At 45.3% G+C, this 26550-nt stretch overlaps 2 protein-coding genes across 2 annotated transcripts in view; one reads left to right on the top strand and one right to left on the bottom strand.

Moving 5' to 3' along the window:
- The first annotated feature begins 2734 nt into the window (after positions 1–2734).
- Positions 2735–8674, top strand: LOC105997546 (chromosome unknown open reading frame, human C17orf105). The gene is made up of 6 exons (XM_013031989.1): positions 2735–2858; positions 3951–4021; positions 4266–4384; positions 6262–6385; positions 7706–7762; positions 8581–8674. Exons 1-5 carry the CDS (start codon positions 2735–2737, stop codon positions 7760–7762), a joined length of 495 nt encoding a protein of 164 aa, XP_012887443.1. The 3' UTR covers positions 8581–8674.
- Positions 8675–15167: 6493 nt separating this feature from the next.
- Mpp3 (membrane protein, palmitoylated 3 (MAGUK p55 subfamily member 3)) overlaps positions 15168–26550 on the bottom strand; it is a 26661-nt gene continuing 15278 nt past the window's right edge. Inside the window, exons 10-17 of the mRNA XM_013031942.1 lie at positions 24968–24988; positions 24533–24574; positions 23062–23226; positions 22897–22977; positions 21089–21182; positions 20761–20869; positions 18315–18437; positions 15168–15349 (exon numbers count right to left, since the gene is read on the bottom strand). Of these exons, the coding sequence (XP_012887396.1) occupies positions 15173–15349; positions 18315–18437; positions 20761–20869; positions 21089–21182; positions 22897–22977; positions 23062–23226; positions 24533–24574; positions 24968–24988 (812 nt within the window). The 3' untranslated portion in view covers positions 15168–15172. The remainder of the gene's footprint in view (positions 15350–18314; positions 18438–20760; positions 20870–21088; positions 21183–22896; positions 22978–23061; positions 23227–24532; positions 24575–24967; positions 24989–26550) is intronic.

Below are 26550 nucleotides of genomic sequence, written 5' to 3'. Positions count from 1 at the left end.
AGGGCGGGGCTGTGGTGGGCGTGGTGAGTAGGGGCGGAGCCATGGGTTGGGGCGGAGTCATATGGTGGGGCGGAGCCATGGGTGGGGGCGGTGCCACCTCCTCGTGGCGCGGACGCCTACCACCCCACTCCCTCGCCCCTTCAGGATCCTGCAGCAGGTCTGTCGCGGAAAAGCTGCCTGTCCTCTCCCACCCTGATGCTAAAGCAGTTCATAAGCTGGGGATCACAGAAGCTTCCTTCACTGCAACCAAATGCAGAGTGCCAAGGTGCTTTTTCAGGATGTCAGGGATACTAGGATTCAGCCCTGAGATCTGTCCCTGCTGCGGGACATCCCAACCCCAACCCCCGGCCAGGTCAGAGATGCAGACTTTTCACCACCCCAGATCTGCTGAGTCCATGCCCAGTTTACCGGCCCCAAGGTAAGTCTAAGTCTTTGAATCCCCAACTCTGAGGCACAGCTATTTTCAACGAGAGGCAAGTCAGCATGGAGCTTGAAAGTGTGAGCTTAGCCAGGCCCCAGTGGCTCACGTCTGTAATCTTCCCTACTTAGGGAAGCCGAGATCTGAAGATTGAAATTCAAAGCCAGTCAGGAAAGTCCATGAGATTCTTATCTCTAATTAACAAAAGGCCCAAAGTGGAGCTCTGGCTGAAGTGGTAAAGCACCAGCCTTGAGCAGAAAAAACTAAGGGACAGCGCCCAGGCCCTGAGATCAAGCCCCAGTAATAGGCACAAGAAAAAAAAAAAGTTTGCCTTTCTTTGCAAGCCCACGCTTGAAGTTCTGACCCCCAGGAATTACTTAACCTCTCCTACCTTTACTGCTAACTATAAAAAGGAAATAATAATAATACAAGCTGAGAATTCCTGGTCTGGAGATCTAAAATGTTTTCAAGATCTATAACTTTTGAGTGTGGACATGCCACAAGGGCAATCCTTTGCGACTTACCTTCTGTAACAGGTCATAGTCGAAACGCAGACATACTGAAAGTACTGTACAAAATTGTATTTAGACTTGGGTTTCAGACCCTTGATATCTCATTACATATATTCTCTTTCCAATAAGGGATACAGAGCATCTAACTCCTAGTCTTGTTTCAAAAGCTTAAATGTGGGCTGGGAAGTTGGCTCAGTGATAGAGTGCTTGCCTCCCATGCGTGAGGCCCTGGGTTCGATTCCTCAGCACCACATAGCAGAAAAAAAGCCAGAAAGTGGCTTTCTGGCTCAAGTGGTAGGGTGCTAGTCTTAAACAGAAGAGCTGAGGGACAGCGCCCAGGCCCAGAGTTCAGCCCCCAGGACCAGGGGAGAGGGAAAAAAAAGCTTAAATGTGACCTTCAAGAACATGCCTAGCCTGTAATCCCAGCACCCAGAAGGCTGAGGCAGGTCTAGTTTGAGGCCAAGTTTGGGCTACATAGTAAGATCCTCTTGAAGGAAGGAGGAAGGGAGGAAGGAAGGAAAGAAAAAGGGAAGGAGGGAGAAGGAAAAGAAGGAAGGAAAAGGGGGAGAGAAGGAAAAAAGGAAAGGAAAGAGGAGGGAGGAAGATAAAAGCATCAGCACCAATAGTGATTTGTGTTAGTCCTATCACCCTGTGCTTGTGTGGAGAAAATTCATTCTCCTTAATAGCCCTTCCTAGAGCAGGCTGTTTTGAGCCCCATGGGGTCAGCAGCTCAGCCCTTCCAGAGCTCCCACTAAGGACCAATGACAATCTCTGCCCCCAGAAGAAAGCAGATCTCTCCCCCACTGCCATGAAAGGCAGATTTCCTTCTCTAATGGGGCAAATATAGTCCTAGAATTCAAAAGCCCACATTCTGAATCTAGCTCTGTCACTAATTTAGTTCTCAAGCTAATTTGCTGCTGCTCTGGATTTGTGTCTCTATCTGCAAAATGAAGGAATTGGTTCAAATTACCATTCAGATCCTCCTACACTTTCTGGAAAAGCCAGTGGTTTGAGGAAACCATGGCACTAGAGACTACTTGGCTTATAGACCCAGGTCTGTCATGGAGGCTCAGAATTCTCCCTCTTCCCACCACACTTGGTCCATCCTACCCATCCCAGCACACTTTCCTTTTCTTCCAGTGTCACCAGTACCTACATTTCAGGCAGGTGAGAGCTCCTGAGTCCCTCATCCCTTATCTTGACATGCATCCAGGTTTATTCTTGGACAAAGGAGCCCCGCACATAGAATAAGAAATAGTAGAAGAGACTGAAATGCTGAATATCGAGCTAAGTGCTGGTGGCTCATGCCTGAAATCCTAGCTAGTCAGGAGGCTACAATCTGAGGATCATGGTCCAAAGCCAGCCTGATCAGGAAAGTCAGTGAGACTATTCTCTCCAACTAACCAGCAAAATGTCAGAAGTGAAGGTGTGGCTCAAGTCGTAAAGCACCAGCTTTGAGAAAAAAAACAACCCAGGTCCTGGGTTCAAGCCCCAGTACTGGCACAAAAAACAAAAACCCTGATTATTCTGATTTGATCTTAAGCATTATATACCTATATTGAATTACTAACTCTGCATCTCATAAATATACACAAATTTTATGTCCGTTTCAAGAATACTTAAGTAAAAAATAAATTTAAAAAGCAGATGCCAAGAGACACCCAGGAGTGCTCTACAGCTGCTATTCTAAGACTTGTCCTTGATGTCATAACTGAGTAGCTATGACAACCTGTCATAGAAATGGCTTAGTACCTCACAGAGGAGCCTACATACCTCATTTCTGAAGTGAAAGTAGGTAGAGAAGATGAACAATTCCCTGGATTATCTAGCCTATCCTGTTATTGTTTCTAATCATAGGCAAACCACAACCTTCAAGAAAAAACTGGATTTCGGCAACTATGCATCTCACAAGAATAGAGTACAAATAGGTAGGTGGGCAGTTGGGGCTAGACCCTATCATTAGAGGTACCAGAGGGGTCACCATAGAAATGCTGACAATAAGTCAGGACAATGTTTGGCTGCAGGAAGATATGTCCTCTACTGATCTTCATAAATAAGGCTATCAAAATTTTTTTTATCCATCAGGGAATTCCATATTATAGAAACACACGTTTTAAACTCTTTAAATCCAAGAGTTAGAGCTGGGCACCAGTAGTTCATGCCTAAAACCTTAGCTCCTCAGGAGGCAAAAATCTGAGGGTTGCTGTTCAAAGTCACCCCAGGCAGGAAAGTCTGTGAGTGTGTGTGTGTGTGTGTGTGTGTGTGTGTGTGTGTGTGTGTGTGTGTACAGGGGCTTGAATTTAGGTCCTGAATACTGTCCCTAGGCTTTTTTTTGCTCAAGGCTAGCTTGAACCACTTGAACCACAGCTCTACTTCCAGCTTTTTGGTGGTTAAATCTCATGGACTTTTCTTCCCAGGCTGGCTTCAAAGCAAGCTAGAGTATGAAACCCTCAGTTCAATATACTGAACAATATACCCCTTTTATACTGGTATTTAAAAAATTAGGTGTAGCTGGGCACCAGTGGCTCACACCTATAATTCTAGCTACTCAGGAGGCTGAGATCTGAGGGTGGTTCATGGTTCAAAGCCAGCCTGGGCAGGAAAGTCCATGAGACTCTTATCTCCAATAAACCAGAAGTGTTGCTGTGGCTCAAGCGGTAGAGCTGAAGAGTGCAGGGGCAGTGCCCAAGCCCAGAGTTCAAGCCCCACACTGACAAAAAAAAAGTTTTAGGTTTCATCTAAGAGATTTAGATTATAGGACTTCAGTGACCAATTGAATGAGAGAGAGGCTGTTTTATTGAAAGAGTAATCAACTGTACAAATAAACTTTTTTTCTAGACTTCACCCTATTTTCACTTCTGCTCAAAAAAAAAATGTTAGTTGGGAAAATTCAACCAAGTTGAAACTGCTAGACATTGCAGGGTCAGAATTCCACACTGTAGGGTTCCTGGGATGGGCATGGTTTAGGGAGACTTCTAGGATTCCTGTGTGTAACATTGTTCTTCTATCATCTGTTCCAGTGAAGCCGGCAGTTGATACCAAACCACCGTTGGCCCATTCACCTCACATTTTAAAATTGAGCAAACTACAGGTATTTGTTCTTAACATCAGCTGATTTTTATCTTTGTCCTAAAGTGATCCAATGCCCCAGATCCTTCTAAATACCTACCTAACACTCTGTCCCCCATACTCAGCATACTTGGCTTTCTAAACATGGGTCCATGATCCCTGGAACCCCCAGTATGCCCCTTTCCTATCATCCCTGGAGCTGGGGGGATTAATGCTCAGCCATTGTGGGTGGGAACAATATAGTCATGTGATCACTTTCTTACCAGAGTGAGCAAAAGAAAATTGACAAAATCGAGTATGAAAATAAGCAGCTATGTCAGAAAATTGCCAATGCGCATCGAGGCCCTGCCCAAGTGGACTGCTGGAATGAATATTTATCCAGAAGGTAGTGTTCTTTCTCTGCAGGACAGTTTTGTTTTGTTTGTTTCAGAAGCCAAACTGGATTTTCCCTCTAGTTTGTAAGTGCAGTATACTCTCAAGCAGGAGGACCACTGGCTTAGTGGGAGAGGGCCAAAGATATCAGGCCAGAGAGAAGGAAGACTTCAACACCGGAAGCCATTCTCTACCTTTGATTTCATCTAAGACACTTTTCAGGGTCTAGTTCCATTTTGTCACAAGAATGCACTGTGTGCACTTGAAATGACAGTATGGTTTTGCTGTTACATTTCCATAAGTTCACTGCTACAATTCCATAAACCGAGTGACTTATAAACAACAATGGTTTATTTCTCACAGTGCTGGAAATTGGGAAATCTAAAGATGAAGCTGTTGGCAATTCAATTGGTATAGGTGAGGAGCCACCCCTAGTTGCATAGAGAGCTGCTCTCTTTTAACTGTAGCCTCTCAGGGTAGAGGGGGCAGAGTCTCTTTCAGACTTTGCACATGTGCACACACACATACCTGTGTGTGTGTGTGTGTGTCTGTGTGTGTGCGCGCACGCGTGCACATGTGTGTTCTAGTACTGGGGCTTGAACTCAGAACCTTAGGTTCTTGCTTGGCTTTTTCACTCAAGGCTGGTGCTTTGCCACTTGAGCCCCACCTCTACTTTCAACTTCTTGCTGGAGTCTCAGATTTGTCTTCCCAGGCTGATTTTAAACCTTGATCCTTAGATCTCAGTCTCCTGAGTAGCTAGGATTGAGCCACAGGTGCCCAGCTCTCTTAGACTTTAATAAGGGTGCTAATCTCACCCCCAGAGCCTCATCTTGTAATGTCTTTGGGGTTAGAATTTCAACATAGGCATTTGGGTGTACACAGACATTCAGACCATAGCCTCATCACTGAGATGACAATATAGTCCCCCTGAAACTGGCTCCACAAATATTCCTCATTATTGTAAGTTTGCCACAAGGAATAAAAAGGTGAAATAATGTATATTATTTCCTAATCTTAAAGATTAGGAAATCAAGGCGAGAATTAGGAGACATTTAAGTAAAAATACTAATGCAAAATCCAGCACAGGTGGCTCACGCCTGTAATCTAGCTACTTAGGAGACTGAGACTTGAGGATCACAGTTTGAAGCTGTCCTTGATGGATAAATCCAAGAGACCCTTATGTCCAGTTAACCAGCAAAAAGCCAGAAATGGAGGGATGGATCATGTGACAGAGCACCAACCTTAAATGAAAAAGCTGAGCAAACGCATGAGGCCCTGAGTTCATGACCCAGTACTTACACAGAGAAAAGGCAAAAAAAATACTAATATTTAGTCAAGGCTTTTTTCAAGGTTGGTGGGAGTGAGTGAGGTGCGTGAAGGAATGCTGATGCCTTTCCTACATCCTGGGATATCTCAAAGAAAACTGAAGCCCACAGGGAGTGAGAGGATCTAGAACTTGTCATCAGCCATTTGTGATTTATCCACAGACATCCCTTCCCTCCTCATAGTAGAAACCAGATGCTCTCGATCCTTGGGGGAACTTTTACAAAATGCCAGTAACCAAGTTCAATCCCAGACCAATTAAGTGGAGCTCTTAAGTGGGCAGTAGAGATGAAAACGGTCATTTCTGAAACCAACAACTTTGCATGTTTCCCAGAAGGCACTGCAAGGCCTTCCAGGCCATGAGAACTATGGGATTCAGGATCCTGGTTATATCCCCTACCCTTGTGTGAGAACTATGGGATTCAGGATCCTGGTTATATCCCCTACCCTTGTGCAGCCCAGCATTCATACCTACTATGCCTTCCTTCCCTTACCCACTCCTGTCTGGGAAAAAAAAAAAAGAAGTATTTTCCTCTTCATTCATCTCAGGCTTCTTGTGTTTTGCAGCCTAAATAGAGAAGTAAGGAACCGGGAGCTAGTGAGAATCACAGTGGAAAACCAGGGCATTCTGAAGAGGCTGGGTGATCGCAAACCCCACTATGACCGCAGGGCATCGGAGCTAGACTGGCAGGCATGTGGACATTCTTGTTACCATCTCACGCATGCACAGGGTTTATCTGTGTTCAGCCTAGAGAATCTCAGAAGGACCCTAACTGACTAGATCATGGGAAATGTAACCATTGCTACAAGAAAAGAGTTATAGCTGGGCGCTGGTGGCTTATGCTTGTAATCCTAGCTACTCAGGAGGCTGAGATCTGAGGATCATGGTTCAAAGCCAGCCTGGGCAGAAAACTTCTTGAGACTCTTATCTCCAAGCAACCACTAGAAAACTGGAAGTGGCGCTGTGGCTCAAGCAGTAGAGCGCTCGCCTTGAGCTGAAGAGCTCAGGGACAGCGTTCAAGCCCCATGACCGACCAAAAAAAAGAAAAGAGTTATAGCTGTTGACAAACATTTAAAGCCATCTCTACCGAAAAGCCATCCTGTCAGGATTTCAGAAACTATTAGGTAGCATCTTCCTCCATACCTCATTCATAAATAAGGATGAATGGATAAGGATGGAGGCATATGATTCTATATGTAGTTGACTGGCTTCACTTAGGAATGACCCTTCAAAGGGAGATGAGGTGGTGAGGAGCCACCTGTGGTCCCAGTACTCAGGAAGCTGAGGCTCAAGATCAAAAGTTCCTGGGTTATATAAAGAGACCAGGCTGGACTATATAGAGACCCTGCCTTGAAACAAAACAAAAGCAAAAGCAAAAGGTAAGGGGTGCCTGCAGTTTTTTTTGTTTTTGTCGTTCATGGGCTTGAACTTTGGGTCTGAGCACTGTCCTTCAGCTCTTCAGCTCAAGGCTAGCCCTCTACCACTTGAGCCACAGCGCCACTTCCGGTTTTCTGGTGGTTTATTGGAGATAAGAGTTTCATGGCCTTTCTTGCCCAGGCTGGCTTTGAACTGTGATCCTCAGATCTCAGCCTCCTGAGTAGCTAGGATTACAGGCATGACCCACTGACACCAGGCTGTTTTTCTTTGTTGTTGTGTTTTTTGCTGGTCCTGCAGCTTGAACTCAGGGCCTGGGTGTGATCTTTGAGCTTCTTTGTGTTCAAGGCTAGCCCTCTACCACTTGAGCCACAGTGCCACTTCCAGCTTTTTCTGAGAAGTTTATTGGAGATAAAGGTCTCATAGACTTCTCTGCCTGAGCTGGCTTCAAAATGTAATTCTCAGATCTCAGCCTCCTCAGTAGCTAGAATTACAGGCATGAGAACCCAGCTCCACCTGCAGTGTTTTGCAAGCATCCCCACCCGCAGTGTTTCTAAGCCAAACTTAGAATTTAGATTTTCAGCTGTATCAGTGCTTGGTTATTGACAGGAACCTTTCTGATTTTTTTATTTCCAGAATTCAAGGCGCTATATCAAAAATACAACAAAATATATCGTCTCACAAGATGACTAGGTATGTCTACTTTTTATTATGGAACATTTCCTCACAGTTGCCACCCAAATCCCTAAGAGCCCCATAGATGACAAATAAGGAAGCCAGAAGCCAGTGAATCATGCCTATAATCTCAGCTACTCATGGACCTTAAGAGCTGAGGATCATGGTTCAAAGTCGGCCCTGGTAGGAAAGTCCCTGAGACTCTTATTTCCACATAACCAGTAAAAACCTACTAGAGGTGTAGCTCAAATGGTAGAACATTAACCTTGAGGGAAAAACTAAGGGATAGCATGAGAACCTTGAGTTCAAGCCCCAGTATACACAGAGGGGGATGGAAAGAGGGTGAGAGAGAGGGAGAGGAAGAGGAGAGGGAGAGAGAGAGGGAGAGAAAATAAACAAGGGGCCCAGTATAGGGAAAGAGTTTTGCTTATCTCATAGATATTGATTGGTCATCCATTCAGAAACCTTAGAGCTCTTTGGCTTTTCTTCTCCCCACACAAGAAATGATATTGTCTTCTGTCATCAGCGTTGAGGCTTTATAGGAGACTGAGCAGAAGTGATTTGTTCCAATGTTAGTTAGCAGGAGGCTTGGTGGCTTTAAAGCTGTGCCAAAGTTACAAGTGTATGTCACTGTTCTGAAGTACTGTCATTTGGGCATTTTGTATTATTTGACATAACTAGTAATGACTAAGTGGTTCCCTCCCTCGTCGAAAAAAATGGAAAGTGCTATATAAATGATCTCTCTCTCTTTCTCTCTCTCTCTCGCTCGCTCGCTCGCTCTCGCTCACTCTCTCTCCCTTTCCTCCCCATTTCTTCTCTTCCTCACTGAATACAAGGCTACACACTGTGGAAAAGACACAAGAAATTTCCCTGGCCAGGATGCTGGATTTTTCTCTTTTTTTTCCTTTTAATTTTTGGCTGCATAGTATCTCAAGACACTGCAGAATGGCTGAATTTTCAGCCTCAGATTGCTTCAATAAAGCTCAGAACATAAAATGGGCCTTTTATTGGAGGTACGCAAAGAGGTCTTAATGAGGGAGAGAGGTGGGGAAAGAGGTAGAGACAAGGGCAGGGGATACTCAAAACATACACTGACATCACCATCCTGGAAGAAAGAGTGGGGTGAGGTGACACAGACATGAGGCTGACCCTGACAGCATCAAGGTTTAGACAACACGAGGAATAAACAAATGCTACAAGTTCTTCTGTAAAAAGCCCACACTAGGGAAGGTGGCTAGTGGTAGAGTGCTTGCCTGGCATGCATGAGGCCCTGAGTTCAATTCCTCAGCACCACATAAGCAAAAAAAGCCAGAAGTGGTGCTGTGGCTCAAGTGGTAGAGCGCTAGCCTTGAGCTGAAGAGCTGAGGGACAGTGCCCAGGCCCAGAGTTCAGGCCCCATGACCGACAAAACAAAAGCAAAATAAAAATAAATAAATAAAAAGTTCACACTAGGAAAGGTAGCTTCATCATGGCTTCCACACACCCTGCCCACTACAGCTGTGATCCCACAAGTGTCAAAACCTGGCAATGCCAGGTGCCAGTGGCTCACACTTGTAGCCACTCTTGAGTTGAGATCAGGAAGCCTAGGGTTCAAGGCCAGCACAGGCAAGAGTTCACAAGACTCTAAGCTCTGAGCTGGGAATAGTGGAAGACTGAGATGGGAGACTATCAAAGTTCCAGTTCAACCTGGGCAGAAAAGCCAATGAGATTAACTCAAAGGAAGAAGCAAGGTACAGTGAGTGGTACATGCCTGTCATCCTAGCTACAGCAGGAATAAATTTTTTTAAAAAAAGGATGTTCACAATCTAATGGGGGTTGTTCAATCAGTAAGCAAGGTCTTATCTCAAAAATAACTAGATAGCTGGGAGCTAGTGGCTCATTCCTGTAATCCTAGCTACTTAGGAGGCTGAGATCTGAGGATCGCGATTCAAAGCCAACCCAGGCAGGAAAGTCCATGAGACACTTATCTCCAATAATAAATCAGAAGTGAAGCTGTAGCTCAAAGTGGTAGAGCACAAATCTTGAACAAAAGAACTCAGGGACAAGTGCCCAGGCCTTGATTTCAAGCCCCATGACCAATGACAACAAAAATTAGGTGGAGCTAAGCAGTAGATGTCTGGCTAGCAACTGTGAGGCTCTGAGTTCAAATTCCACACCCACCAAAAGAAGAAAGCTGTTCCACTGTATTATTGAGACATTCTTGTGCTCCTTTTTAACCTGAGCCTTCCTCTTCCCCATACCTAAATTGGCTGTCATTCTAACCTGTTTTCCTTCTGAGAAGTCCTACTTCTCAGTCTCTATACGCTACTGCCAACATTTCACTTATTTGTGACTGGCACTTTTTTAATGCAAAAATATGTCCCTATCTCATTTTCCATTTTTCCATAGTGGGCTGGTGGTTTCACTATGATGCACAAGGCTCTCCTATCTTTCAGCCTCTATCAGCATGAATTCTTAGTTGCAAGCACCAAAAACCAATTTTGTCTGGTATAAGTAGTGAGATAATTAAAATTCAATTAAATATAAATTTAATTAAACTCAATTTAAATTCAATTCAAAATCAATTTGAAACACTATAAATTCATTAGTATTTCCTAGAGACTGCAGGGCCAAACTTCCAGCTGCATATTGCCTGACTGGGCACGCCTGGTCTGAGGAGGTGCTGCCTTCACCGCTGAGCCTAGAATCACTACAGAGGAACTGGGTATATCCCACCACTGCCTTTGCTTGAAAAGCCTTCCATTGTCCCGCCATACTGTGTCACTGGCATCATGCAAGATACATGCAAGTGGTCTAACTTAGGTCTTAGGTCCATCCCTTAGCTTCAAAGGAGTCTGATACATAGCTTATTTCACTTCTAGACATGGCTCTTCCTCTCATCTGTGGTCATAAGAAATTTCTCCCTACTTAGGAAGCTTAGCTTCTAGCATTAGGCAAAAATAACAAACTTCTCTTATCACTCATTGCCTTTTGCAACTAACTGGTTTTTCATTCTGTGTGTATGTGCACATTCACAGGCCCATGCCAGTGTTGGGGGTTGAACTCAGGACCTCACACTCTTGCTTTTTTTGCTCAAGGCTGATGCTTTACCATTTGAGCCACACTTCCACTTCTAGCATAGGGTCAGTTAATTGGAGATGACAGTCTCTCAGATTGGTCTGCCCAGGCTGGCAATTCTCACATCTCAGCTTCCTACATAGCTAGGATTACAGGTATAAGCCACCAGCACCTGGTTATCAGTCTGTTAAAGAAGTGATAGTTGAGAATATAAAGGGTGTATGTATGTTGGGGAGGGAATGAAATAGATTAACCAGAGAAACAAACTGGGCGTTGGTGGTTCATATAGGTAATCCTACTCAGGAGGCTGATGATCTCAGTTCAAAGCCAGTCCATAAGACACTTCTGTTCAGAGGTGAAGGTGTGGCTCCAGGGGTCATACACCATCCTTAAGTGAAAAAATGAAGGGACAGTGTTCAGGACCTGAGTTAAAGCCCAGCACTGGCGCGCACACACACACACACACAAAATAGGCTTGATACAGCTGCAGTAATTATTTGACATGTCATCAAAAGCTGTCATTGTATGATTTTGTGACTTGTAGGTAGCATAAGCAGATGAACAATTTATCTACATACTTTAGATCGTGTAGATATTTGCACCATTCTCTAATGCTTACCTTATTGGAGCCCTGTGAATGACTGATGCCTGTCATGTAAGACCATCTTCTGTAGCAAGTGGAGTATGTTTCAGGGAAGATTACTTGCCCCTGGACACTAAATAAGATGGAGATACCTGCTAATCCAACCAACTGAACACTGTCCTGAAAAAGCCATAGGCAGAAGAGTTCTGTGATCAATGAGTGATGTCTGCCCCAGATATGGACAATGAATGGCAACACACTGCCAATCATTTAACATACCTGACCTAGGAAATTATTTTAGGGCTTACATTCTCTCTGGCTGTTGATACAGGTAGGAGACTTGCCTGTATTTAAAGACAGGGGAGAGGGCTGGGAAGGTGGCCCAGTGGTAGAGTGCTTGCCTTGCATGCCTGAGGCCCTGGGTTCGATTCCTCAGCACCACATAAGCAAAAAGAAAAAAAAAGCTGGAAGTGGCGCTGTGGCTCAAGTGGTAGAGCCCTAGCCTTGAGCTGAAGAGCTGAGGGACAGGGCCCAGGCCCAGAGTTCAGGCCCCACGACCAAACCCAAAAATAAATAAATAAAGACGGGGGGCGGGGAAAAAGGGGTGGGAGGAGGGAGGGAGGGGGAGGGGGAGGCGGCAGGGAGGGGGAGGGAGAAAAAGTACATCTTGAAAGGTTTCAATGGGATTTCTTGGTGTGGAATGCTGAAGCTTTGCAAACACTTTCCCCAGGAGCTCAGAACATATGTACTGCTAGCTGGAGTGGGATTTGGAATTGCATTCTACTAACATATATTTGTGAGCAGGTGCATTAAAATAAACTACTGGCTTTTTATGAACAAAAACAGATGTGCCTTCTACATGACTTCCATCCCTAGAGCACTAGCCTTTCCACAGATAGAGCACCAAAAAACAGCTGCAGACACAGCTTGTCCTGGGGACAGGGAGGTCACCTTGATGGCAGTTAAGCTAGCACATTTTAGCACCTTGTTTTATCATATAGGTAAAAAGAATCATTGCCAGTTCATATGAGAATTGTGTAAAAACAGAGTAAGCAGCAGAAAATATACACTGAGTTGTATGAAAAGCAGGATAACAGAATTATCACCTGCTGCTCAATTCTGTAGTCCAGACTGGAGGACCAATCACTGCAGTGAGATTTGAGAGCTGGGGACCATTTCCACCATGGTGGTTCTCTATAGGAATGGACTTTAGATGCCAGCTTTGCTGCCTAATAAACAACTCTGCCTATGCCATTCACCTCTTACAGGTGGTCTCCTTCCCTGGCCTGGGTTTCTACAGAATAGTTCCAAGATCAAGTCCACTTGAGAAGAATTCAATATTGCCAGGAACCGGTGGTGCATGCCTGTCTAGGGAAAAAAAAGTACTTTCCTCTTCATTCATCTCAGGCTTCTTGTGTTTTGCAGCCTAAGTAGAGAAGTAAGGGACCGCGAACTAGTGAGAATCACAGTGGGAAACCAGGGCATTCTGAAGAGGCTGGGTGATCGCAAACCCCACTATGACCGCAGGGCATCGGAGCTAGACTGGCAGGCATGTGGACACTCTTGTTACCATCTCACACATGCACAGGGTTTATCTGTGTTCAGCCTAGAGAATCTCAGAAGGACCCTAAATGACTAGATCATGAGAAATGTAACCATTGCTACAAGAAAAGAGTTATAACCGGGTGCTGGTGGCTCATGCCTGTAATCCTAGCTACTCAGGAGGCTGAGATCTGAGGATCATGGTTCAAAGCCAGCCTGGGCAGGAAAGTCCATGAGACACTTATCTCCAATCAACCACTAGAAAACCGGAAGTAGCACTGTGGCTCAAGTGTAGAGCAGTAGCCTTGAACTGAAGAGCTAAGGGACAGCGCCCAGGCCCAGAGTTCAAGCCCCATGACTGGGGGGAGGGGGCAGGAAGCAATACTCGAGTCAGGTGCCAGTGGCTCACACCTGTGATCCTAGCTACTATAGGAGACTGAGATCTGAGGATAGTAGTTCAAAGCCAGCCAGGGCAGAAAACACTGAGATTCTCAACTCCAATGAACTACTACCAAAAAGAAAAAAAAAAGCCAAAACTCAGAAAGGGAGCTGTGGCTCAAGATCTACAGTGCCAGCCTTGAATGTAAAAGCTAAGGGATAGGGGCTGGGAAGGTGGCTCAGTGGTAGAGCACTTGCCTTGCATGCCTGAGGCTCTGGGTTTGATTCCTCAGCACCACATAAGCAAAAAGAAAAAAGCTGGAAGTGGCGCTGTGGCTCAAGTGGTAGAGCGTTAGCCTTGAGCTGAAGAGCTGAGGGACAGCGCCCAGGCCCAAAGTTCAGGCCCCAAAGTTCTGGACCCCCCACCCAAAACAAAAAAAAAGCTAAGGGACAGCACCCAGGACCTGAGTTCATGCTCCAAGCTCCAATACTGGCACAAAAATAAGTAAATATAAAATAAAAGGAAACAACAAGTATTCAATACTCTAGCTAAGCACAGTGCCTCATGCCTGTAATCCTAGCAAGTTGGGAGACAAAGATCAGATCATGTCTCTAAAAGCCTCACACATACTTGCTGTTTGAGTAGCTGAGGCATCACAACTCCTGGGTGATGTCAATCACTTTGGGACAGAAGATCACAAGGCCCACACTCTTGAGTTCATATCCTTTTATTTTGACAGAATGGATTCATTGTGGTAAGACACAGTTTTGACAGCAGCAGTTACGTGGTTTCTCACAAACCAGCACAGGAGAAGCCCCAGTAATCTGAAGGTATGGACAGGCTAGCAAGGACTGTGGTGGGAACAAAGTGAGGACTCTTTTTTCAGGAGGATAAGGGCATTCAGAAAGGGGACATGAAGCTTTAACTTCCCTCACAGGTCCCAAAAGACACTATTGTAGTATGGAGTAGTGCAGTAATTCATGAGGATGGCTAGGTGTGCCTCAGTCTTCCAGCAAAACTTCACATGTGTGCTCACTATTTAAAAAGGTGGGACTTTCAATTCTTCTATTACCAGGCAAGCACTATCAAAAAGATGTTAACTGAAAAAAAAAAAGTTAACATTTTCAGGCTGGAAGACAAGAGAACTTCAACTACATGGAAAATTCCTTTGAGTGAAACAACTCAGCTTCCACTAAAGCTGGAGAATGTTTTATAAAGTTTAAAGATCGCTACAGATTGGTATTGTGTCAATTCACCACCACCCTAGCAAAAAAAGGCAGTGTCTACTTTGGTCTAAAGAGTCAAGGTCAACGTGTCTGTGAGATCTGAAAGAATGACATGAATGACTTGTGTGAACTTCCCTTTTCAAAGCATGATCTGAAGGAGTGCAGAGGACAACAGAAAAAACCAACCACAAGCTGGGCACCACTGGCTCATACCTATAACCCTAGCTACCTAGAAGGCTGAAATCTGAGGGTTGTGTTTTGAAACCAGCTTGGGCCAGAAAAGTCCATAAGAATCTTATCTCCAATTAGCAAGCAAAAAGCCAGAAGTGGAACTGTGTCTCAAGTGGTGGAGTGCCAGCCTTGAGTGAAATATGCTAAGCAAGAGAGTGAGACCCTGAGTTCAAGGCCCAGTACTGGCACACGTACACATGTACACACGCTCACGTGCGCACACACGCATATACAGATACACACACAGGGAAAAAAAACATAAATAAGGCTCCCCACTTCAACTCTTCTTGAGGATGGAGTTTGTGGAAATGTCTGCCCCTCTCCGCACTTCAGTCATTGGTGGTAAAGGAAAAGAGGCTGGACAACATGGCCTTTGAGGTCTCCTCCAGCCTGTATGTTCTGGAAATGAGTTACCTGACCCAACTAATGGGGACCCAGTGAGAGTCCTTGCTCATTTTCTCTAAGATCACTCTGAGCTGGGCGCAGGCCCCCTGCAGATCCTCTTTCACCAGCACGGTGTCCACCAGATGCCCATAGTGCTGCTCGATGAAGGCAGCAGAGGCGGCCATCTCCTGCTGCTCTTCATCCTGTCAAGAAAGGGATCATATGGAATGGCTGGGGCTGTTCCCCCCTCACAACTCCCTTTCCTCTTCAAAGTCATGAGTGGATGTGTATGCTCCATTAATAATCAACTACAAAGGAAAATAAGAGTGTAGTGATAGCATATCAAACTTCAAAGGAACTTACAGGGCAATAGACATAGCCATGACATAGCCACTGGTATCACCAAGTAGCCATTGATCATTTCCAGACTGAAAGCCATGTTTGGGGAATGTCTAATTTATATCCACATATGTAGGCAAGATGACATTTCATTCCTCAAAGTGTTTTACAGAAGTAGCCCTGTATCATTAAATAAATAGCCAGGTGCCAGTGGCACATGCCTGTAATCCAAGCTACTCAGGAAGCTGAGAGCTGAGGAGTTAAAATCAGTCTGGGCAGGAAAAGTCCATGAGACTATTATCTCCAATTAATCAATAAAAAGCCAAAAGTGGAACAGTGGCTCAAGTACAGAGTGACACCCCTGAGTTAATAAGCTAAGGGACAGTGTCCAGGCCCTCAGTTCAAGCCCTAGTACTGGCACAAAAATAGTATTGTGTTGGGCTGGGAATGTGGCTTAGCATGCATGAGGCCCTGGGTTTGATTTCTCGGGACCATATAAACAAGAAATAAATAAAATTATTGTGTTATATGGCAATTTTGTGCCCAGGTTAGGTCATTATAAAAACTATAAAAGATATATCTTCATGGTAGTCTGTCTAGCATGTACAAAGCCCTGGGCTGAGGCAGGGGGATCTCAACATTAGAGAGATCCTGTCTCAAAAAAAAAAAAAAGTCACAGTCTTTTTTTGTTTTTGTTTTTGGTGCCTGTCCTTGGGCTTGATCTCATGGCCTGGGTGCTATTCTTGAACTACTGTGCTCAAAGCTAGCACTCTACCAGTTGAGCCACAGCTCCACTTCTGACTTTTTTGGTATTTAACTGGAGATAAGAGTCTCACAGAGACTTTCCTGCCCTGACTGGCTTAGAAGCATGATCCTTAGATCTCAGCATCTTGTATAGCTAGGATTCCAGGCACTCAATGAAAAGTCACAATCCTGAAAAAAAAAAAACACTAAAGAAAGATCCCCTTCAGGTAACTCATTTCCATTGTGCCATTGCTTACCCCATGTTGGCTTAGCTTAATCGATTAGAAGGTAGAAATCTCAATTTGTGGGTCACAAAAAAATGAACAGAAATTGTGCCCATAGGATGGTTCTCAAGGACCAGACACATATTCAGTATTAAACTAAACTCTGACTTTTAAAAATAACTTCTCCAGATGTATTTTGGAGTCTGCTTACATACATGAAAATCCTATAAAAGGACACGTATTAAAAATTGAGATGCTGGTGGGCTGGGAAGGTGGCTCAGTGGTAGAGCACTTGCCTTGCATGCATGAGGCCCTGGGTTCCATTCCTCAGCACCACATAAGCAAAAAAAAAGCCAGAAGTGGTGCTGTGGCTCAAGTGGTAGAGCGCTAGCCTTGAGCTGAAGAGCTGAGGGACAGCGCCCAGGCCCAGAGTTCAGGCCCCATGACCGGACCCCAGAAAAAAAAAATTGAGATGCTGGCTGGGCATGGGTGGCTCATACCTGTCTTAGCTAATTGGGAACTTGAGATCTGAGGATCATGGTTCAAAGCCAGCCCAAGCACAAGACTCCATGGAGACTCATCACCAATTAATCACCAGAAAGCCAGAAGTTGAGAGAGTGCTAGTCTTGAGCAAAAAAGCTCAGGGACAATGACAGTACCCAGGCTCTGAGTTTAAGCTCTTCAACCACTGCCACCACCACCAACAACAACAATAAAAACTGAGATGCTGCTAGGCCCGGTAGCACATTCCTGTAATCCCAGCACTTGGGAAGCTGACACAGGACTCAAAAGCTGAACAGGTCTCAAAAACTAAATGAAAACAGAAATGAAAGCTGAGCCCCTATATAAGCCTCTTGAGTTAGAATTTCTGTATTGGAATAGCTTCACCATGGCTTTCCCACCTCCTGGCTTTAACATTGGGGGACACATCTGGACAGGAAAAGGTGAGATTTCATAATTAGCAGGTGAACTGACCCAGACAACAAAGTACATTAGCAGATGCATATAATCATCAGCCCACATGCATGGATGCAGCATCTTGCTGAGTGATAAAGGAGATGGACCAGATGGAAAGACTGACCCGCCAGAGGGACATGGAAAAAGACTGCAGTCTACTTTGCTTGAGTGACAGTCTATGGTTCAGGGAAGGGTCAGACTTCCTACAAAACTGGCATTTCCTGTGTACCTGATGGTTTGTTTGGTAGACTTCTTTTTCTTGTATCCTCATTTTCTCTTATGTCCTCTTGACTCATTTGTTTGATTTTATTTTTTGAAACATGTTCTTATTATACAGCCCAGGCTGGCCTTGAACTCACAAATCCTCCTACATCAGCTGGGATTACAGGTGTGTGCTACCACACCCAGCTTGCTAGACAGCCATTCTACCACTGGGAGCCAAACCGCCAGTGTCTTTTTGCATTGGTGATTTTTTGAGATAGGGTCTCACTTTATGTCCAGTTGGGCCTGGGGCTGCCTGCCATCCTGTTACCATTTGCTGATAGTTCAAACTGTTTTGAAAGCAATGGTAATGACTTTGTATGAGGGTGTTTGGATTGAAAAAAAACAATGGGTTTCATTTAGGAGCTTAACAAATTGAATGTGGTTTGTGACATTCAGCTCAGGCCCTCACAGGGGTCAGACCCTTATTTGGGAATGGAAAGCTCTTGTGAGGGAACAGAGGGCAGTGAGCCTAGACAAAGCCACCCCTGCTGGGGCTGGGAGACCCTTCTGGCTGCACTACTGCAAGCATTCTAGTCATGTGACCACCTCAGTCTTGACCAGAGGCAAGATGGAAGGACAACCTGGTACAGGAATGCCCCGTATTCCTATTCCACAGAACAACGACCATGCTGACACTCACAAGCGTGGCTGCTGCGTCATCACACGCTGAGGACGTAGGTGGTGTCTTCCTTTTCTCCTGAATCGCAGGCTTTACAAATATAATATAGGGTTTGAACTCTGAGGTTCTCAGTTGTTTCAGTGCCTGGGGAAGAAAAATTCAGGAAAATTAAATAGTAATTAATAGTGTCACATTCATTCTGAAAGCTTCATCTCCTAACCCACGTGGGTTAGGTCTTGGTGATGTGGGTCCTAATGGACTTCCACAGGGCAGACTAACCACACATCCTCTGATCCTTCACTTTGACACTGTGCTCAGCTGGGCCCTGCCGTCCAGCAGCTGAGAAAGCAATTCTTAGCTCAGAAGTCTAGCTCCTGCCCCCCCCCAATCCTCACCCAATGCCAATGATCATCAATGATGAGTTCTAATCATCTCTTCTCCATCTGATCAATCCTGTGGGTAGAAGTTTAACCGGATATGCATAGATCTCTTCAGCCACCTTCTGTTTGGCTACCTACCCTCAAGCAGAATCTGTGCCAAGACCTGGGCCTTTTGAGAGTCCAAGAATGAGGAAGGCTTGGAACAAGCTTGTAGACGAAGGTTTTCCATTTGCAAGTCACACTATTAACAAGTCCATTTTTTATATAATGTTAAGGGTCCCTATTTGAAACTCTGATATTAAACTATTATCTGCAGTTATCTGCACATATACATAGAGATCAATAAAATCACAAAAATGTTTTTCTGGGCTGGGAATGCGGCTTAGTGGTAGTGTATGCATGAAGCCCTGGGTTCAATTCCTCAGTACCACATAAACAGAAAAGGCCAAAAGTAAAACTGTGGCTCAAGTGGTAGAGCACCAGCCTTGAGCAAAAGAAGCTCAGGGACAGTGCCCAGGCCCTTAGTTCAAGCCCCAGTACTGGCAAAAAAAAGAAAAAAGAAAAAAATTCTTAGGTGTTGGTGGCTTATGCCTGTAATCCTAGCTACTCAGGAGGCTGAGATCTGAGAATCACGGTTCAAAGCCAGCCTCAGCAGGAAAGTCCATGAGACATCTATAATTAACCACCAGAAAAACACAAATGGAGCTGTGGCTCAAAGTGGTGGAGTGCTACCCTTGATTGATAGAGTTCAGGGGCAACACCTAGGCCCTGAGTTTAATCCCCACAAGCAACAGAAACAAAAAAAAATTGTTTTCTTAATTGAGATTCTAGTGCTCATGCCTAAAATCCTAACTATTCAAGAAGCTCAGATCTGAGGATGGAGGGTCAAAGCCAGACAGCAGTTTATGAGATTCATCTCCAATCAAACAGTAAAAATGCAGAAGTAGAAGCATAGCTCAAGTGGTAGAGCATCCGCCATAAAAAGGCCGAGCAAAAGTGTGAGGCCCTGAAATCAAGTTCCAATGCCAGGAAAACACATACACACACACACATACACACACATTCTTTCTCTCTCAAACTTAAATTTTGAATTTTGACTACCAGCTCCCAGTAATTCTGTATGAGTTTTCCCTTAAAGTTAAAGTGTGCTTTTGAAAATGTGTTTCAAGCCAACTTCTGTAAAATAAAGCTTACAGTTTATACCATAAAAATCAAAGATCTGCTTCTACAAAGGAAAAAAAAAATCCATCTTGAGTTCAAAGCTTAGAAGTTTTTCTGAAAGACAAGGTTAAAAAGATGGCCAGGTCCCTGTGGAGCCCGCAGCAGGCTGTGTGTGCGGAACTGGAAATGGCTTTGAAGCTCTGCTCAGAGTCAGGCCATCCTCCTCCCTTTTTTCCTTTCCAACTGCTCTCCAGACCGCCCTCTCCATTACCTGCCCCAGGGACTCCCTGCACCCCCAGCTGGCAGGCTGGCATTAAGAACAGCTTGGCTTTGCATGGTATTTTCATCTAATTCTCTGTCATGGTCCAGTTGGTCAAATGAAACCATAAAAGACAAGGTCATAATCCTCCTGCCTCAGTTTCCCCACTGTTGGAACTACAGGCTCAGTGAAGTCTAATACATCATTGGTTCCAAGCAGGAGTTACCGTCCTGGGTCTATGGGCCACCAGAAGACCCATGAATAATTTCTAAGTAATGCAGTCTTTGAGAATAGAAAGGCATGGTTTGGAGGCTCAAAGCCTTCATTCAATTCCCAAACTAAAGATCCCTCAGACTAAGGTTAGATACTGGGGCCGGAACTCAGGGTCTAGGTGCTGTTCCATAGCTTTTTCACTCAAGCTTCATGCTCTACCACTTGAGCCACAGCTCTACTTCCAGCTTTTTGATGGTTAATTAGAGATAAGAGGCTCTCAGATTTTCCTTCCTGGGCTCGTTTTGAAACTTGATCCTCAGATATCAGCTTCCTGAGTAGGTAGGATTACAAGCGTAAGCCACTGATGCCTGGCATCTGGTATTCAATAAAATATCCATTCTCCTCAGTTATAAATTCCATGAGCTAGACATGCCCAACTGGCCCGAGAACTCACTTCTGGTTCCACATCCACCAAGCAAACTTTGTTTTTGGCCATAACTGCCTGAATGGCGTCCAGGCTGGTTCCATAGAGATTTTCCTTATATTCACCATGTTCCAGGAACCTAAAACATCACCCAAGGAGGAAAGAACTTTAGTTTCTGGGCTTTCCCAAATTAATAAAAAAAGAAAAGTCAAAGAGAACTTCCTAAATACAACTCTTCTGTATCCCCCATCCTTTTTTAGGAAGCCCATGCCCTCCCCAAGGTCAAGTCCAATGCTGGACAGACAGATACAAGTGCACACTGCTGCACACAGGCAACCAGCCCATCAAGTGGACATACTTGTTGTGATGTAAGTCGGCCTCAAATGCTTGCTTAGAGACAAAGTGGTATTCCACCCCTTCCTTCTCATGGCTTTTCCGGGGCCTTGTGGTATCTTTTAAAGAAAGAAAAAGAGGAACTGAATGAAGAGATGCCTCCCATACCCCCACCTTAGCAGAAGAGACCAGCAGTGAGTCCCTGCCTCCCCAGGGAGGCACAAACTAGTTGCCTCCATTCATATCCCTGAGTGTCAGGTACTGTACCTGACACTCTTGACTTAGTACTCTGTGATGTAAAGGTCTCCTATTTTGCAGTGGGGAAAACTGAGGCACAGAGAAGCACTGTGCCTAGAGACCCATATCCAATAGGTAGCAGAGTCACTAAGGTGATCTTTGATAGTGAAGTTTTTTATTTGTTTGTTTGTTTTTGTCTATCATGGGGCTTGAACTCAGGGTCTGGGCACTTTCCTTGAGCACTCTACCATTTTGAGCCACAGTGCCACTTCCAGTTTTCTGGTGGTTACTGGAGATAAGAGTCTACAGACTTTCCTGTGCAGGCTAGTTTTGAACCATGATCTCAGATCTCAGCCTCTTGAGTAGCTAGAATCATGGACGTGAGACATCACCAGCAATGCTGAGCTTTTAAAGCATCGCTGAAAACTTCCTGGCCCTCACTTCCTTATCGTTGTTTTCTACATTGAAAACAAAGGAGACTCCCAATAAAATTGGCCCTGCTGAAGATTAGTTCTTTATCCAGTGACTTCTCATTCTGAGAGAAAAGTAGAGACTTGACAACAGATCACTCCATACAGACTGGATATGTTTGGCAGAGCTGACTCTCAAAGAAAATACCTTCAGTAGAGCGCTTGCCTTGAGCTGAAGAGCTGAGGGATAGCGCCCAGGCCCAGAGTTCAGGCCCCACAACCGGACCCAAAGAAAACCCAAAAACTTTTACTAAGTTGGATGATTGGCTCAGTGGCAGAATGCTTGCCTCGTTAGCATCATAAGGCTCTTGATTGGATGCCTAGTACCTCAAAAAATATAGACAAACAAATGAATGATTTTATGTACCTACTGTTTCCATTCGAAACCTCTTAATGAGTCTGTAAGACCCTTATGACCTACAAACCTCTGATCAGCTTCACTTCCAGTCCCCAGCCCAGCTACCCCAGGTTCTACATTCATCCCTTTGTACATGCTATTCCCTCCATAGCCAACCCTTCTTTTCTTCTGTTTGGAAAACTCCTATTTACATTTCAACAACCAACATAAAAATCACTGCCTTCCCTGATAGCTCCAGGTCTTAAAAATGTGGGGAGGTAAATCTCTCTGTCAAGTAACTGGAAGTGGATGGATCTGACCACTCCTATCATAGATCTCCTCCCAGGGACAGATCTGAAAGTTTCTCGTGACTTGTATATAAGCAACTCCTGATGTCCTATCTCAGTTCACAAGCTCCTTTATCTAAGGGGACAGAATCAGTCATCGGGCTGGGGAGGGTAGAAGTTCCCCTCCTCCTGTGGAGGTCCCCACTGTCAGGGCAAGGTTGCCACTTTGCCTGTCATGTGCTTTCAACTCACCTCCTTCCCCAGGGAGAACCAAGCAGGTGGTACCTTGAGGTGAGTCCTCTGAGTCTCAAAGGTCTTAGTGGAGCACTAGAGTGAGTCCCTTCCTATCATGCCTAGGTCTCACAATTTGCCTATAGTGGATGGCGCCTGAAGGTCCCTCAGACCCAAGTATCAAAAATATTAAGACAAGCACAAGGAATGGACTCCCCCCACCACTCGTGTGTGCCCACAAAGACCCCAATCCCCACAGGGGCCCTCTTACGTGGAACAGCAACGCCAAAGTGCTGTGGGTTCTCAGCTACCATCTTCTGCTTCAACTCATGCAGTCGGGCTCCCAGAGATCCTAGAACCAAGAGCAGGCTGATGGGGTCTTTGCTGATCTTCCTCCCTACCAGCCCACCTCCTGGAAACCTAGGACATCACTCACCAATCAAAACAACCAGGCGGGGCGGCTGGCCGGGCTGGTGCTGGTACCTGGCCACCTCCTCATAGGTCAGCAGCTCTGGAGACTCAGCTCCTGATGACATCTTCCCTTCCTGTGAGCTACCTGGCCTCTCTCTGCAACCCAGGCGGAAGCTTCTCCGAAGACCAGCTTAGGAAGGGGACATGGGGATGTCTGGCCTATGATACCTCAGGAAAGACTTTCTCTACCTAGCCAGACATGGAGTAGTCACCACATCTAAACTCTCTAGTGTCTAAGGCACAGTATCTCTGGGCCTCCATGGTGTAATCTGTGATAGGGCCTGGGGGTAGAGGCGGGGAGATGCAGGTACAAATACAGTGGGCGGTTCTAGATTGGGGGTAGGTCTCCTAGAGATATTGTTGGGACAACTGGAGACTAGAAATAGCCACATATATAGATGATAAAACTGTAAGCATGTTACATTTCCAGGATTTGACCATCCCAATATTATATAAGAGGATGTCCCTATCCTTAGGGAAATCGCACACAGGAATTCAAGGGTAAAGGACATGATGTGGACACTAAGTCCCCCCGAGCCTCAGGAGAAAGAGGCCATATATAGAAAAGGGAACAAGTTATGAGTGTTAAGAACCAGTGAGTGGGATGTGGAGTAAATGGGAATTCTCTGTACAATTCCCACAATTTTTTCAGTAAGTTGGAGGTTACTTCAAAGTAAAAGTTTTTTGTTTTGGGTTTTTTTTGTTTGTTTGTTTGTTAATTGCCTGCTAGCTGAGCAACAGTAGCTCATCCCTGTAATCCAACTCAAGAGGATGAGATCTGAAGATCAGAGTTCAAAGCCAGCCCAGGCAGGAAAATCTATGAGATTCTTACTGTCAAGTAAGCAGTAAAAAGCCAGATATAGAGCTGTGGCTCAAGTGGTAGAACACCAGTCTTGAATGAAAAAGCTAAGGGACAGTACCCAGGCGTGCACGCGTGCGTACACACACACACACACACACACACACACACACACACACAGAAATTTAAAACACAATGATAATGATAAAAGTGGAGTACACATAGTGCTGTGTTCCCTTCCACTCACCCAAACACTAGGGGATGGGAGAGAAAAGCATCTCCTAGGCCTGTTTTGTTTTGGATTTTGTTTGGTTTGGTTTTTTTGGTGCCAGCCTGGGTACTATCCCTGAGCTTTTTTCACTCGAGGGTAGTACTCTACCACTTGGGCCATAATTCCACTTCTGGCTTTTTGGTAGTTCACTAGAGATAAGAGTCTCATGGACTTTCCTACCCAGGCTGGCTTTGAACTATGATCTTCCTATCTCAGCCTCCTGAGTAGCTAGGATTACAGGCAACCAGCATGCAGCCAAGGTTCAGCTGAGTCTCTGGGGTCCAGGTAGCTCTGCCTTCCTTTTTCCCTAGTTCTGACACCTGAGGCCACACATGGACTGGGAGAGAGGAGAGCCCTGCTACTCACCCACATAGTGCCCTTTGAAGTATCCCTCGCAGTCGCAGGTCTCTGGGAACCAAGCAGATGACAGGATGTGAGTGGATTACACTGAATGCATCCTCATACCCAGAAGGACCTGGTCCCTGACCAGCCAGTGAATTCTGGGAAAGCTGTTTGGGGGTGCTTGGGGAAAAAAAAAGCCCACAGTCTGGCTGTCCCAGGACAAATCCTTCTATTTCACTCATTTTTCCACATTTAAACCCCCATCTTTTGGATGATAGGGAAGGATGACCCTCTTCATGTCAGGCACACAGGATGGGTCCCCAAGGCCATGAACCTAGTCCCACCCCACACATCTGGGTACAGCTACCCAGATAGGGGCAGAAAAAGCAGCCCCTCCAGCTCCAGATGCTCCAGAACAGAGGGGCCTCGGGTGCACACAGGGAAAAACACTGCTCCTACCTTTCTCACAAGGCTGATCATCTGCGGCATGCACAAAAGACAGGTGGGTAAGTGTTAGTGGAAGGGACCTGGAAGTCCTGCCACCCAAGTCTGAGGAGCCCCCCATCTGTTCCACTTCTGTCCTCAACACATCTGTGCTCAGCTGGTAAACCCCAAGTTGTCTTGTGCATGTCTTATTAGCAGCCACAAGGAAGCCAGTGCCTGGCCCCGACCCAGGGCTTTGGGCCAATGGAGTGCCAGATCTGCCTCCTCTCTGTGCAGGGCTCTAACCTGGCACCTCCGACCACAAGCCTCCAAAAACCCAACCCCGCCAAGCACCGGTGGCTCACGCCTGTAATCCTAGCTACTCAGGAGGCTGAGATATGAGGATCAAGGTTCAAAGCCAGTCCGGGCAGGAAAGTCCATGAGACTCTTATCTCCAATAAACCACTCGAAAACCCCAAGTGGCACTGTGGCTCAAGCAGAGCGCTAGCCTTGAGCTGAAGAGCTGAGGGACAGCACCCAAGTCCAGAGTTCAAGCCCCACGACCGACCAGAAAACAACAACAACAACAAAAAAAAACCCAAGCTCTGCTCATATTCTCATGAACCTCTTCTAGTTTATCATTTTATAGGAGAGGATCCTTGACTACCTGCTTCATAGGGCTATTACTGCAATCAAAGGCAAGGGCTGGGGATGTAGTTCAGAGATGATTTAATATGCATGAAGCTTTGGGTTCCATCTCTAGCACTGCAAACATCTAAAAAGTAAAAGACACAGTGGCTCACACATGTAGTCCAAGCTACTTAGGAGGCGGAGATCAGTGGGACTGTAGTTTGAGACCAGCACAGACAAAAAGTTATTAAGATCCTATCTCAATCAGTAAGTTGGCCATGGTACTATACATGCCAGTAATCCCAGTTATGCTGTTTATGGCAATAGAAAGATTATGGTCCAGGGCAAAAACTCAAGACCTTATCTGAAAAATAATTAAAGCAAAAAGAGTTGGGGGTATGGCTCAAGAGGTAGAGTGCTTGCCTAGCAAGAGCTGAGTTCAAACCCCAGTACAATAAATAGATGATAGATAGACAGAATGTGGATAGAAGGCAAAGTACTACATAGAGTAGGTTTGTTAGATAAAATACAGGCCACTCAGTTAAACTTGAGTTTCAAATAAACAACAAACAATTTCTTAATATGCCCCAGATATTTCATGGGACATACTTAGTGCTAAAAAAAAAGTGTCAGCTGGGGGCCAGTGGCTCACTCATGTAATCCTAGCTACTCAAGAGGCTGAGATCTGAGGTCTGCGGTTCAAAGCCAGTCTAGACAGGAAAGCCTGTGAAACTCTTATCTCCAATTAACTACCAGAAAGCTGGAAATGGCTCTGTGACTCAAAGTGGTAGAGCACTAGCCTTGAGCTGAAAAAGCTCAGGGACAGAATCCACGCCCTGAGTTCAAGCCCCACAACCTACCAAAAAAAAAGAAAAGAAAAGAAAAAGAAAAGGAGAAAGAGAAGGAGGAAGGAAGGAAGGATGGAAGGAAGGAAGGAAGGAAGGAAGGAAGGAAGGAAGGAAGGAAGGAAGGAAGGAAGGAAGGCAGGC

Source organism: Dipodomys ordii, unplaced genomic scaffold, assembly GCF_000151885.1.
Source record: "Dipodomys ordii isolate 6190 unplaced genomic scaffold, Dord_2.0 Scaffold147, whole genome shotgun sequence".
Taxonomy (NCBI): Eukaryota; Metazoa; Chordata; class Mammalia; order Rodentia; family Heteromyidae; genus Dipodomys; species Dipodomys ordii.
This window is presented reverse-complemented; position numbering and strand designations above follow the sequence as displayed.

Coding starts and splice junctions, on each gene's coding strand:
- LOC105997546 (XM_013031989.1), top strand. CDS start 2,735: ATGAACAATTCCCTGGATTATCTAGCCTATCCTGTTATTGTTTCTAAT. Junction 4,022..4,265: donor TAAAATTGAGCAAACTACAG/GTATTTGTTCTT, acceptor CTTTCTTACCAG/AGTGAGCAAAAGAAAATTGA. Junction 4,385..6,261: donor AATGAATATTTATCCAGAAG/GTAGTGTTCTTT, acceptor TGTGTTTTGCAG/CCTAAATAGAGAAGTAAGGA.